The sequence below is a fragment of the Mesoplodon mirus genome, assembly GCF_964341445.2.
Source record: "Mesoplodon mirus genome assembly, chromosome: 15".
Lineage (NCBI taxonomy): Eukaryota > Metazoa > Chordata > Mammalia > Artiodactyla > Ziphiidae > Mesoplodon > Mesoplodon mirus.
This window is the reverse complement of record NC_138991.1, coordinates 22,519,854-22,534,158: the sequence shown is the minus strand read 5'-3', so window position 1 is coordinate 22,534,158 and position 14,305 is coordinate 22,519,854. Positions and strand designations below refer to the sequence as shown.

Sequence of the window (14,305 nt, the reverse complement as noted above, 5' to 3'; positions counted from 1 at the left end):
TTACCTCTTTTTGAAACTAAGTTCAAGGAAAACCTACTCCTCCAGTGAGAAGTTTAACACCACCAAATAAAACTTAGGATCATAAGCGAATAACATGAGATCCAAGATCCAGGAGACACTCATCCAAATTCATCTGGACTCACTGAGGAGACAGACGGGCACAAGAGGCCTCTGCTAGTATTAAGGCTCCAGATCCTCATAAAGTTCAAGCAAAGGAGAAAAGTTGGCTCTGGATCCCTTCGTGGTCACTGAAACTGTCAACTGAAGAAAAACACTACCTAAAAGTTCCAAGTTATGTTTTATTCAGAGATCTTACTGAGGACTCTAGCCCGGGAAACAGTCTCAGACAGCACTGAGGCATTGTTCCAAAGAGGTAAGGGAGGAACCAGGGTATATAGGAGTTTCTGGTGAAAAAACAAAAACAAAAAAAACATTTAGTCCAACATCAAAAGACTACTGCTAATGACAAAAACCAGTCACCTCAAGTTAATAATTTTTAGCATTTTCCTATTTATGGGAAGATGTAAGAGTCTGGGGTCATTAAAATTATTCCTTAGATATTCATCTGATCTATCTAGGGCCAGGATGCTGTTTTTCTCCACCCTGAATTCCCCTCTGGGTGCAGCATCGGGGGCAGCTACAGTGGCTTGATGGCTTGATGGCGGGCAATATTTTTTGTTTACTAGAATGACAGGTAACATTTTTTTTGTCCACATTTGTGATTAGCAGTAATCTTTTTACACTTGACCACATGTTTTCCCCAGCAAAAAAGTTCACATATATACTGGCTCCTCCCTTACCCCTCTGGAGGAGTTCCTCAGAGCTATCTGAGAACTCCCGGGCTATAGTACTCAGTAAGGTCCCCAAATAAAACTTAACTCATAACTTTCACATCATGCATTTTTCTTTCAGTTAACACTCAAGAACTTCAATATGTTTTTCAAATGTTCTAATATACCTCGAGGGTAACTTAACAGAATAGTCTGTTTCAGAACTAGGCAGAAACACACAGATTCCCAAAAGCAGGACCTCTTGACTCAGAATCACTTATCATTAGGGAAATGCAAAAGCAAATCACAGTGAGACACCACCTCATACCCATTAGGAGGGGTTTTTTGTGTTTTTTTTTTTTTTTTTTGGCTGCTCCACGCAGCATGCAGGATCTTAGTTCCCCAAACAGGGATTGAACCCGTTCCCGCTGCAGTGGAAGCACAGAGTCTTAACCACTGGACCACCAGGGAAGTCCCTAGGATGTCTATTATAAAACAAAACAAAAACTAACAAATTTCGGCCAGGATGTGGAGAAACTGGAACCCTTGTACACTGTTGGTGGGAATGTAAAATGGTGCAGCCACTATAGAAAACAGTAGAGCAGTTCCTCAAAATATTAAAAATAGAATTACCATATGATCCAGTAATTCCACTTCTGGGTATATACCCAAAAGAAGTGAAAGCAGGGTCTTGAAGACATATTTGCACATCCACGTTCATAGCAGTCACAGTTGCCAAAGAGGTGGAAGCAACCCAACAGTCCACAGATGAATGAAGGGATAAACGAAATGTAACATATACAAACAATGGAATATTACTCAGCCTTAAAAAGTAAGGATATTCTGACACATGCTCCAACGTGAGTGACTCTTGGGGAAATTATGCTAAATGAAATAAGCCCATCACAAAAAGACAAATACTCTATGAAATCACTTATATGAGGTACCTAGAACAGTCAAATTCATTAGAACAGAAAGTAGGATGGTGGTTACCAGGGACTGGGGAGAAGAGGAATGGGGAATTGTTATTCAATGGGTACAGAGTTTCAGTTTTGCGAGATGAAAAAGTTCCGGAGCTTGGTTGCACAATAATGTGGATATATTTAACACTATTGAACTATAAACTTAAAAATGGTTAGGGGCTTCCCTGGTGGTGCAGTGGTTGAGAGACCGCCTGCCGATGCAGGGGACACGGGTTCGTGCCCCAGTCCAGGAAGATCCCACATGCCGCGGAGCGGCTGGGCCCGTGAGCCATGGCCGCTGAGCCTGCACGTCCGGAGCCTGTGCTCCACGACGGGAGAGGCCACAGCAGTGAGAGGCCCACGTACAGCACACACACACACACAAATATAATAATAATAATAAGGCTATTATTACTATTTTATAAAACTATTTGTTTTCTAAAAGGTACGATGTGACCGAGAAGGGACTTAATAACTGTAAGTTCCCCACCACAATACCCTTCTTACCCTAGACTATGCTCAAATCGATTGTGTGAAGCTCCTGGAAAAACATAGTAACCGCCTCCCAACTGCTTAATATATCGCAGGCGCTGAAATTGAGGTGTGTCGATGATTCGGATGAGAAGAGGGTGAAATTCAATGTGACCATGGATAGGATCATTAATCACCTAGAAAATTACAAATTAATGTGAATAACAATACATAACACCACATAAAATTTTTGTCCAGTCATTCCTATCTACAGTGCAAAGTCAAAGCTATTCATTTTTAAGTAAGAATAATACTAAGGGAAATGACAAGTTATGAATATCTTTACTTTATTTAGGTATCACTACCAGACAAAGCAAGTATATTGGACCTGATGGGTTCTAACAATGGATTAATGGATTCTAATAACAGAAGGGTAAAGATTTCAATCTTTCTTTTATGTATATGATTTCATTAGCCTTTAGTAAGTTAGTCTGGTATTCAAGTTAAACATACTCATTTAACACACTCATTCAGATCACATACACTATTTTACCACAGGCACCGTGTCTAATTTCTTTGTAAATGTATCCACCCATCACTATAATCCTTAATAAAAAAAAACAACCCTCCTACCATGTAGTAAACAATCATAGGCAGGAAGTACTATAAAACTCTACAGCACTTAATGTCTCTAAGAAGTACTTACTTATACTTAGTAAACCTACATTTCATAATTATTCATTACTCTAAGCTTAAACCGGGGCTTTAAATATGGGTGAAGATTTAATGCTCCTCTATGTTTCTTTAAATAAAGATAACATCTTTCTTAATTGTCCATAACTGTCTTTTAAAAAGAATGTTTCAGGGCTTCCCTGGTGGCGCAGTGGTTGAGAGTCCGCCTGCCGATGCAGGGGACGTGGGTTTGTGCCCCGGTCCGGGAGGATCCCACATGCCGCGGAGCGGCTAGGCCCGTGAGCCATGGCCGCTGAGCCTGCGCGTCCGGAACCTGTGCTCCAGAACGGGAGAGGCCACAGCAGTGAGAGGCCCGCGTACCACACACACAAAAAAAAGAATGTTTCAGAATAAAAAAAGAAACATGATAAATGATCTAATCCATGATTTTCAAACTGCTTCAAATGGTTCCATGAAGTTCCTAAAAAATGTATGGAATTCTGGGAGGTGAAGGGCTTTGTCTGCTTCATTTACTGCCATATTCTCAGAACCCATCAAACAGCACAGTGCCTGGCACAGAGTAGGAACTCAGACACATTTTGAATGACTACCGTTGAAACATTATTGCAAAGTAATACATGTTAACAAGCTATTATAGTTACAGTGTACCAAGTATATCTTTAATAATACACCAAGAATGATGTCAAAGTATCTCAGGAATAGAAGGATGTTGTAATTCAACCCTGTGAATGTCCTTATCAGAGAAGAAAAAGTTGAACAATTTTTAAATATATGAAAATCATATACTGGTCTATTCTTTCTCCCTTATACAAGATCAATGTAACCATGAAACAAATGAGAATCTATTTTTTAAATTAATGAATTTATTTATTTATTTATTTATTTATTTATTTATTTATTTATTTATTTTTGGCTGTGTTGGGTTTTAGTTGCTACACGTGGGCTTTCTCTAGTTGTGCAGAGTGTGGGCTACTCTTCGTTGCAGTGCATGGGTTTCTCATTGCGGTGGCTTCTCTTGCTGTGAAGCATGGGCTCTAGGTGCTTCAGTGGGCTGAAGGGCATTGTGGGCTTCAGTAATTGTGGCATGCAGGCTCAGTAGTTGTGGCTCGTGGGCTCTGGAGCGCAGGCTCAGTAGTTGTGGCGCACAGGCTTAGTTGCTCTGCAGCATGTGGGATCTTCCCAGACCAGGGCTTGAACCCGTGTTCCCTGTATTGGCAGGCAGATTCTTAACCACTGCGCCACCAGGAAAGTCCCAAGAATCTATTTTATTTTGAAAAATTATCAAAGAAAAATCCTATAATCTACTTTTAATCCATTTAAAGATCTAAAAGTCTTCACTGTCAATTTTTCAGTGGTTAATAACTGTTTTTAAAAGAAATCAATGAAAATTTTTTTTTTTTTTTGGTCTGAGAGATGTCACATCCTCTCATCAAAGATGCTGATTTTATTTTTTATTTCTTTTTTTTTTTTAATTTTTTGCCTTATAACAAGTTTAATCAGTTATACATATACATATGTTCCCATATCCCCTCCCTTTTGCGTCTCCCTCCCACCCTCCCTATCCCACCCCTCCAGGCGGTCACAAAGCACCGAGCTGATCTCCCTGTGCTATGCGGCTGCTTCCCACTAGCTATCTACCTTACGTTTGGTAGTGTATATATGTCCATGCCGCTCTTTCACTTTGTCACAGCTTACCCTTCCCCCTCCCCATATCCTCAAGTCCATTCTCTAGTAGGTCTGTGTCTTTATTCCTGTCTTACCCCTATGTTCTTCATGACATTTTTTTTTCTTAAATTCCATATATATGTGTTAGCATACAGTATTTGTCTTTCTCTTTCTGACTTACTTCACTCTGTATGACAGACTCTAGGTCTATCCACCTCATTACAAATAGCTCATGAAAATTATTTTTAACTTAATATCATAACACACTCTCCTTTCATGTCAAAATGCATCATCAACAGTTTCTCATGTTTTTACAAATCTTAATAATTATCACTGTAATGGCTCTATTTCATTGATAAACCAACATTTTAAACCATTTCCCTAACACTGGGCTTTGCAAAACCAGAAATTCTATTTAGTCAATTTCATATTCCCTTCACAACCCTTAGCGTGTATATGTGATATTAAAGTGTTTTGATCACTTTTTAAAATTAATTTTTATTGGGGTATAGTTGATTTACAACATTGTGTTCGTTTCTGCTGTATAGCAAAGTGAATCAGTTATACATATACATATATCCACTCTTTTTTAGATTCTATTCTCATATAGGTCATTACAGAGTATTGAGTAGAGCTCTGATCATTGTATATAATCTGTTATTTTTGTTCTTGCAGTATTTTTTTGAGGTATAGTTGACTTACAATATTATATTAGTTTCAGGTTACAACATAGTGATTCAAAATTTTTATAGAATATACTCCATTTATAGTTTTATAATATACTGGCTATATTCCCTGTGCCATACAGTATATCCTTGTAGCTTATTTTATACATAGTAGTTTGTACCTCTCAATCCCCTACTTCTATTTTGCCCCTCCCTCTTCCCTCTCCCAATTGCTAACCCCTCGTTTGTTCTCTATTATTCTTGAGGTTTTTTTCTGTTTTGCTATATTCATTTGTTTCATTTTTTAGATTCCACACGTAAGTGATAACATACAGTATTTGTCTTTCTCTGACTTATTTCACTAGGAGTAATACCCTCCAAGTCCATCCATGTTGTTGCAAATAGCAAAATCTCACTCTTTCTTTATAGCTGAGTACTATTCCATTGCGTATATATATCTTCTTTATCCATTCATCTGTTGATGGACACTTAGATTGCTTCCATATCTTGGCAATTGTAAATAATGCTATGAATATTGTGATACATGTATCTTTTCAAATTAGCATTTGTGTTTTCTTCAGATATATGCCTAGGAGTGGAACTGCTGGATCATATGGTAGTTCTATTTCCAGTTTTTGAAGAAACTCCATACTGCTTTACACAGTGGCTGTACCAATTTCCATTCCTACCAAGAGTGTACAAGGGTTCCCTTTTCTCTACACCCTTGCCAACATTTGTTATTTGTGGGCTTTTTGATGATAGCCATTATGACAGGTGTGAGATGATATCTCACTGTGGTTTTGATTTGCATTTCTCAGATAATTAGTGACGTTGAGCATCTTTTCATACGTTGGCCATATGTATGTCTTCTTTGGAAAAACGTCTATTCAGGTCTTCTGTCCATTTTCCTTCTACTAATTTGGGGTTCTGTTTGTTCTTCTTTTTCTAGTTCCTTTAGATGTAAGGTTGAGTTATTTGAGATTTTTCTTTTTCCTGAGGTAGGTTTTTATTGCTATAAAGGTTCTTCTTAGGACTGCTTTTGCTGCATCCCTTAGATTTTGGATTGCTGTGTTTTCATTTTCACTTGTCTCCAAGTATTTTTTGATATTTTCCTTGATTTTTTTCAGTGATCCATTCGTTATTTAGTAGCCTAATGTCTAGCCTCCACAGGTTTGTGGTTTTTTGCAGTTTTTTTCTTGTAGTTGATTTCTAGTCTCATAGCATTGTGGTTGGAAAAGACGCTTGACATGATTTCAATTTTCTTAAATTTACTGAGACTTGTTTTGTGGCCTAGAACGTGATCTATCCTGGAGAGTGTTTCATGTGCACTTGAAAAGAATGTGATTCTGGGACCTCCCTGGAGGGCCAGTGGTTAAGACTCTGAGCCTCTACTGCAGGGGGTGTGGATTCAATCCCCGGCCAGGGAAATAAGATCCCACATGCCACACGGCACAGCTAAAAAAAAAAAAAAAAAAGTGTATTCTGCTGCTTTTGGATGGAATATTCTCTATATATCTGTTACATTCATTTGGTCTAATATGTCATTTAACGCCTGTGTTTCCTAATTGATTTTCTGTCTGGATGATCTGTCCATTGGTGTGAGTGGGGTGTTAAAGTTCCTTACTATTATTGTGTTACTGTCAATTTCTCACTTTATGTCTGTCAATATTTCCTTTATATATTTAGGTGCTCCTATGTTGGGTGCATATATATTTACAATTGTTATAACTTCTTCTTGGAGTGATCCCTTGGTCATTATGTAGTGTCCTTCTTTGTCTCTTGTAACAGTCTTTGTTTTAAAGTTTATTTTGTCTAAGTTTTTGTTACCCTGTCTTGCTTTTGCTTTTGCTTTTTTAATATTTATTTATTTGGCTGCACTGGGTCTTAGTTGGGGCACACGGGATCTTCGTCATTGCATGCAGGATCTTTAGTTGCAGCATGCAGGATATTTTAGTTGTGACATGCATACCCCGGCTTTCTTTGGATTTCTATTTGCATGGAATACCTTTTTCCATTCTCTCACTTTGTCTGTGTTTCTTTAGGTCTGAAGTGAGTCTCTTGTAGGCAGTCTATATAAGGGTCTTGTTTTTGTACCCATTCATCCACTCCATGTCTTTTGATTGGAGCATTTGGTCCATTTACATTTAAAGTAATCATTGATAGGTATGTACTTATTGCCATTTTGTTAATTGTTTGGGGGTTATTTTTGTAGTTCTTTTTTGTTCCTTTCTTCTTCCTTTGTTCTCCTCCCTTGTGATTTGATAACTATCTTTAGCATTATGTTTGCATTCCTTTCTCTTTTTTGTGTATGTATCTATTATAGGTTTTTAGTTTGTGCTTACCAGGAGGTTTAGATATAGCAATCTGTATATACAAATGATTATTTTAAGTTGCTGATCTCTTAATTTCAAATGCATTTTAACAACCTTACATTTTTACTCCCCTCCTGCCATGAGTACTGTTTTTAGTGTCATATCTTACAGCTTTTTGTTTGGTGTATCCCTTAACTACTTACTGCAGATATAGATGATTTTACTTTTGCCTTTTAACCTTCCTACTAGTTTTGTATGTGGTTGACTGAATACCTTCACTGTATATTTGCCTTTATAAATGAGCTTTTTACTTTCATAATTTTCATGTTTCTAGTTGTGGTCTTTTATTTTTTGCTTAGAGAAGTGCCTTTAGCATTTCTTGTAAAGCTGGTTGTGGTGATGAACTTATTTAGGTTTTGCTTATTTAAAAAACTTGATTTCTCTATCAAATCTTACTGAGAACCTTGCCAGGTAGGTTCTTGGTTCTTGATATTCTACCACTCCCTTCTGGCCTGCAGAGTTTCTGCTAATAAGTCAGCTAATAGTCTACGGGAGTTCCTGCATACATAACTTGTTGCTTGTCCCTTGCTGCTTTTAATATTCTCTCTTAGTCTACCGTTGATTCCTTCTAGTGTATTTTTCATTTCAGTTATGGTATTCCTCATCTCTGCTTGGTTCTTCTCCATATTTTCTAACTCTTTGTTAAAAATTTCTAACATCTCGCTCTGTGAATCCATTCTTCTCCTGAGTTCTTTGATCTTATTTACTATCATTACTTTAAACTCTTTATCAGCTAGATTGTCTATCTCCACTTCACTTAGTTCTTTTGAGGTTTTATTTTGTTCAAATAAAATAAACATATTTTATTTAGTTTGGAACATATTCCTCTATTGTCTTGTTTAGTTTGGAACATATTCCTCTACTGTCTCATTTTGCCTAAATTGCTCTTTTTATTTCTATGTATCTGATGTGTTGGTTATGTTTCCTGATCTTGGAGAAGTGGCCTTTTGTGGGAGACGTCCTATGTGTCCCAGCAGCGCACTCCCCTCTGGTCACTAGGGTTATATGTTCTAGGGATGCCCCCAGTGTGAGCTGCATGGGTCCTTCTGTTGTGGTGGGCTGACTACTGTGGGTGGTCTGGTAGGCATGGCTGGCACCCCAATTTGCTTGGTTGCCAGGCCCTACCTTGTGTGGAGGCTGCTAGCCACTGGTTGGCAGGGCCGGGCCACAAGGTGGCTGGCTGCAGAGCCCCAGGGGATGCTGGGGCTAATGCTGGCTCGCTGGTGGGCAGAGCCAGGTTCTGAGATGAGTGGTTGTGAGGCTGAGGTTCCTGAATCTGGTGTTGGCCTGCTGGTGGGTGGGGCCAGTTCTTAACACTGCTGGCTGTGAGTTCCAGGGTGTCCCAAAGCTGGTGCTAGCCTGCTGGTGAGTGGGGATGAATTCCAGGGTGGCTGGCTGAGGAGTCCAAAGTACCTCAGAGCTGGTGTTGGCTTGCTGATGGGTGGGTCCAGGGGCTGGGGCGTCACAGGGCTGTTGTCAGCCTGCTGGTGGGCAGGCACAGGGCCCAGGGTGGGTCCCAGGCTAGTGCCAGCTCACTGGTGGGTGGAGCTGGTCCTGAGGTCTCTGGATGCAGGGCCCTGGGGGTCCCGAAGCTGACAGTCTGCTGATGGGTGGGCCTGGATCCCAGGGCCGCTGACGGAGGCACCCAAGTGCCCCAGAGCTGGAGCTGGCCTACTGGTGGGCAGGGTTAGGAGGTAGGGCCCCAGGACTGCTGCTGGACTGCCGATGTGTTGGCTGGGTCCTGACAGGGCAGGCTGTGGGGCTGCAGTGGTCCTGGGGCCCGTGTCTGCCCTCTGGTGGGCAGGATCGGGGTCTAGGAGCTCCTGGGACTGGTGCCCACCCACTGGTGGTAAAACTGGGTCCTGAGGCTAGTGCTGGCCCAATGGTGGGGGCACAGCTGGGTCATGGGGTCTCTGGCTGCAGGACACAGGGGTCCCAGAGCTGGTGTCAGACCACTGGGGGGGTGGGGCTGGTTCCTGACACAGCTGGCTGTAGGGTCAGGGCTGTCCTGAAGCTTGTGTCAGCCCACTGGTGAACGGGGCCAGATCCTTGGGTGGCTGGCTAAGGTGCCCAAGGTGTCTCAGAGCTGGTGTCTCCCAGTGTTATTTATATAATCTACTCCTTCTATAGTCACATGGTCCACTTACTTATCACTTTTAAAGGTATATGATATTCTATTGTGTTACTAGCCAAGCAGGATGAAACAATTCTATTGCCTTCTGTATATGCCAAGCACTGAGGATGAGGGATGAATAAGTTACCATTCCTGCCCCCAGGAAAAATAATAGAATCTATTTGTAGAGTAGTGGGGAAAGAGAATGGGGAAAAAGAAACAAAAGAAGAAGCGGTCAGTTCTACCCTGAAGAAAGGGGAACAGGAGCCCTCAGAAAAAGATTCAGAGGTGGTGATTCTATAATTTCACACATATTAGGTAGACATTTCACTGTTTTAAAATTCACCAGGGACTTTCCTGGTCGTCCAGTGGTTAGGACTCTGCACTTTCACTGTGGGGAGGGCACAGGTTAGATCCCTGATCAGGGAACTAGGATCCCCAAAGCCACACAGCATGGCCCCCCCTCCAAAAAAAAATCAATACATTTGACAAATTAGTGCCTACTATGTCAAACACTGCACTTCATCCTCACTACTATGCAATTCCTGGCTTCAGAGGCCAACTGAACTAAATTTAGCATGAAGAGAACTAAGCCAAGAATAAGAGGTTATAGTCTTGGGTTAGGCAATGGTTTCTTAGATATGACACCAAATGCATAAGAGACAAAAGCAAAAATAGATACACTGGACTATATCAAAATTTAAAACTTTTGTGCTCCAAAGAACACCATCAAGAAACTAAAAAGAGGGGACTTCCCTGGTGGCATGGTGGTTGAGAATCCGCCTGCCAATGCAGGGGGACATGGGTTTGATCCCTGGACCGGCAGGATCCCACATGCTGTGGAGCAACTAAGCCTGTGCATCACAACTACTGAGCCTGCGCTCTAGAGCCTGTGCTCTGCAATGAAAAGCCCGTGCACTACAATGAGGAGTGGCCCCTGCTCACCGAAACTAGAGAAAGCCTGCACACAGCAATGAAGACCCAATGCAGCCAAAAATAAATAAATAAATAAATTTACAAAGAAGCAATACTGATTAAAAAAACAAAACTAAATTAAACTAAAAAGATAGGGAATTCCCTGGTGGTCCAGTGGTTAGGACTCTGCGCTTCCACTGCTGGGAGCCCAGGTTCAATCCCTGGTCAGGGAACTAAGAGCCCGCAAGCCTCATGATGTGGTCTAAATAAATAAATAAAAAGACAGTAAAAAGATAATCCAGAGGATGGGAGAAAATATTTGCATATTATATATTTAACAAGGGAATTGTATCCTGAATATATAAAGAACTGTTACAATTTAAATTAGATTGTGGTGATGACTGAACAACCTTGTGAACTTTCTAAAAAACACTGACTTGTATATTTAAAATGAGTGAATAAAAGAACGTATCTGTGTGTAACTGAGTCACTTTGCTGTACAGCAGAGATTGGCACAACATTGTAAATCAACTACACTTCAATAAAAAATAAAATAAAATAAAATGAATGAATTGCAAGGTATGTGAATTATATCTCATTAAAGCTGTTTTTATTTTTTAAAAAAGGTTAAAAAAGGTAACTAACACACCATTGTAAAGCAATTATACTCCAATAAAGATGTTAAAAAAAAAATTAGGGTAGGAATCAATTCTTTGTTCAACTGTACTGCTGATGAAGCTAAGGTCAAAAAAGGTATCAATTTCATTACTAGACAGTGACTCACTGACTCAAGTACTTAGTAGCTTTAAGATCTATTTTCAATGACTATAGTTTATATATGAGGTTAAACAATTTTGTTAATGAAAAATAGAAAAAATAAATAAAAGGGGGCAAATGAAACTACTGACTGCCTTGAAAATTACTTCAAAAAGATTTTTTGTTGCAAACTGTGAAAATGTGACCTCAGAGATTATCTGAGATGATCTCAACTAATGAAGAAATCTCATCTTATCTCTGCCCTGCCTGATGAGAACACCCATGCTGCTGCTATTGAGAAAGGACAAAAAAGAATGCAGGACAGCAACTGTCTCCTAATTGCAGGACAAAATATTTAGATATCATCTTTGGTAAGTGATTCTTCTATTTACTTCTTCATGAAAATGAAGTATTTTAATATTAGGTAACTTTTTCAAAAAGGGCTGCGATTTGATCATTCCTCAAATAACAGATTTGCTCTAAGAACAACTACTTTGTCTGTAAAAGAAGATTCTTGTAGAATTGAACCAAACACATTTATTAAATATCTTCAAACATGATTTTCCATGAAAAATAAGCAGACTAACTTGTAACAGTAAAATTGAAATTCATGTGCTCATAGGATCTGAGATAACTCAATACATAAAACACCTCTGACGGGGCTTCCCTGGTGGCGCAGTGGTTGAGAATCTGCCTGCCAGTGCAGGGGACACGGGTTCGAGCCCTGGTCTGGGAGGATCCCACGTGCCGCGGAGCAACTAGGCCCGTGAGCCACAACTACTGAGCCTGCGCGTCTGGAGCTTGTGCTCCGCAACAAGAGAGGCCGCGACAGTGAGAGGCCTGCGCACCGCGATGAAGAGTGGTCCCCACTTGCCACAACTAGAGAAAGCCCTCGCACAGAAGCAAAGACCCAACACAGCAAAAATAAATAAATTAATTTAAAAAAGAAAAAGAAAAAAAAAAAACCACCTCTGATGAAAAGTGCAAAAGATGACTGTGTAAAAGGGGAATGAGACCCCATCCCCTCTTCCAGGTCTGAAAGTAAGTTTTCTTACCCTATAGCTGTCAAAAGCATAAACAATGTGGTGCATTTCCTGTCACCAACCAATCAAGAAACATTTAATTACGGTATTAGAACCATCCTGAAGAGCTTGTGAAAAATGCACATTCCTGGGTCTCTACTGTAAGTTCCCAGAATCAGAATTTCTGAAATGGGAGCTAGGCAGCTGACTGCTTGTTAAAATGATTCTTGGGACACTGAGTGTGAAAAACAGGGCTTTTGAAATGTCTGGAAGGGGGTGGGGGATGAGAAATAAACAATTATTGATAGATCAAATTGTAGGCATATATCTATTCTTTGGTCTACTATTTGACAAAAAAGTTTAACAAAACTGATAAGTAATTTTAATTTAAAAGTTATTCTGTGACTAAGGGGTAACTAGGGCTATATGTGTCGATATGGATATTTCTCAAAAATATAACATTATATGAAAGTTTAGAAGGTTACTTCTAATAAAATGAAATTCCATTTATAAATGTTTAAAAAATATGTAAAACAATACTATACACTGTTTATGGCTGTACATACATATGTAGTAAAAATCTAAAAAAACATTCAAGAAAATGATTAAACACTTGGGAAAAAAAGGATGGAAACAAAATTCAAGAGGGGTACAAAGGAGGCCTTCCATTGTTTCTAATATTTTGTTCTAAAAATAATAGATCTGAAGCAAATTAGGCAAAATGTTAAGATCTGACAAGCTGGGCAGTAGTCTATTTATGCTTTTCTGTGGGCTTAAAACATTTTAGTTTTTCTCGTGGTTATTTTAGAAAATGCAGAAAGTTTAGAAAAGTAAAAACCCATTACTCACAATCCTGTTACTGAAAAGAGATTTCTTTCCATTCTTTTAAAAATGAATTCTACATAATTGGTTATATCACTTTGTATTAAAAAAATAATAAACTCAGATTCCTCTTACCTTCATTGTATAAACGTGAGTTTGATCCAGTTGTTGGATATTATTAAGCAGCTTTATTCTCTTCCCATAGGAACTAAAATTATAACAGGATAAGCAAATCTATCATTATTTGCTAAATAATAATCCTTGGAGTATATAATAGTATCTAATCAACTTTAGGTTGTTAGAATAGAAGTCAGATTAAAAGGAACAGTTAATAATTCAAACATACTCCTATTAGAAACCCTCTCCCTTCCTTTGCTTCTACGACATGAGACTCTTCTGCCCTCAATCCTCTTCTCTCTTGGTAAATTCAGACTTCAATACCTCTCATACCTGCATCACTGAATGCTCAATTTACACTTCAAATTTATTTTAACCTAATTGAGGCCAACATCTACCCTCATGATCCTAAATTTGCATGGCTCACGTAAGCGAAATCTCAAGCTAGGTAAGTCTCTTTGAAGTAGAGCCCAGTGATAATGAAAAAGGTCTTTGGAATTGGGCAGAACTGGCTCACATCTGCACGTGGAATCTATATGATCTTGGAAAAGTCACTTAACCTTTTTTGGTACACTGATGTTCTCATCTATAGCACAGAGATAATACTATCTCCCTCACAGGGCTGGAGAGGGATTAAACAGTGTGTTCGGCACTGGGGATACAAAAGACTCAGTTCCTGCCCTCAAGAACTATAGGAGAATTTTAACTATGATTACAGGTGTTATAGAAATTATTATTGATGTTAAATTCAATATTTATCCCATCAGCAGTGTTTTAAGTACAAAAATCTGGGAGTTTATTAGTATAACCAAGTGGTGAATATGTGAACAAAGTTATCTAACTAAACTGGCCAAAGATGTTACATATAGGAAGACTACATTTGTTTGACAAACTGAGACTTTGTCATAACAAAATAACTTTCAAAGAGAAATAATTATTGCTTACATCAACTAAGAAATAGT

The 14,305-nt window shown here is 39.2% G+C and overlaps 1 protein-coding gene across 2 annotated transcripts in view; it reads right to left on the bottom strand.

The window, feature by feature from the left end:
* The window catches only part of SAMHD1 (SAM and HD domain containing deoxynucleoside triphosphate triphosphohydrolase 1), a 62,843-nt gene that overhangs the window by 39,689 nt on the left and 8,849 nt on the right, over positions 1–14,305 (bottom strand). For both annotated transcript variants that reach the window (XM_082645822.1, XM_082645821.1), the window contains exons 3-4: positions 13,362–13,434; positions 2,240–2,400 (exon numbers count right to left, since the gene is read on the bottom strand). In XM_082645822.1, the coding sequence (XP_082501948.1) occupies positions 2,240–2,400; positions 13,362–13,434 (234 nt within the window). The remainder of the gene's footprint in view (positions 1–2,239; positions 2,401–13,361; positions 13,435–14,305) is intronic.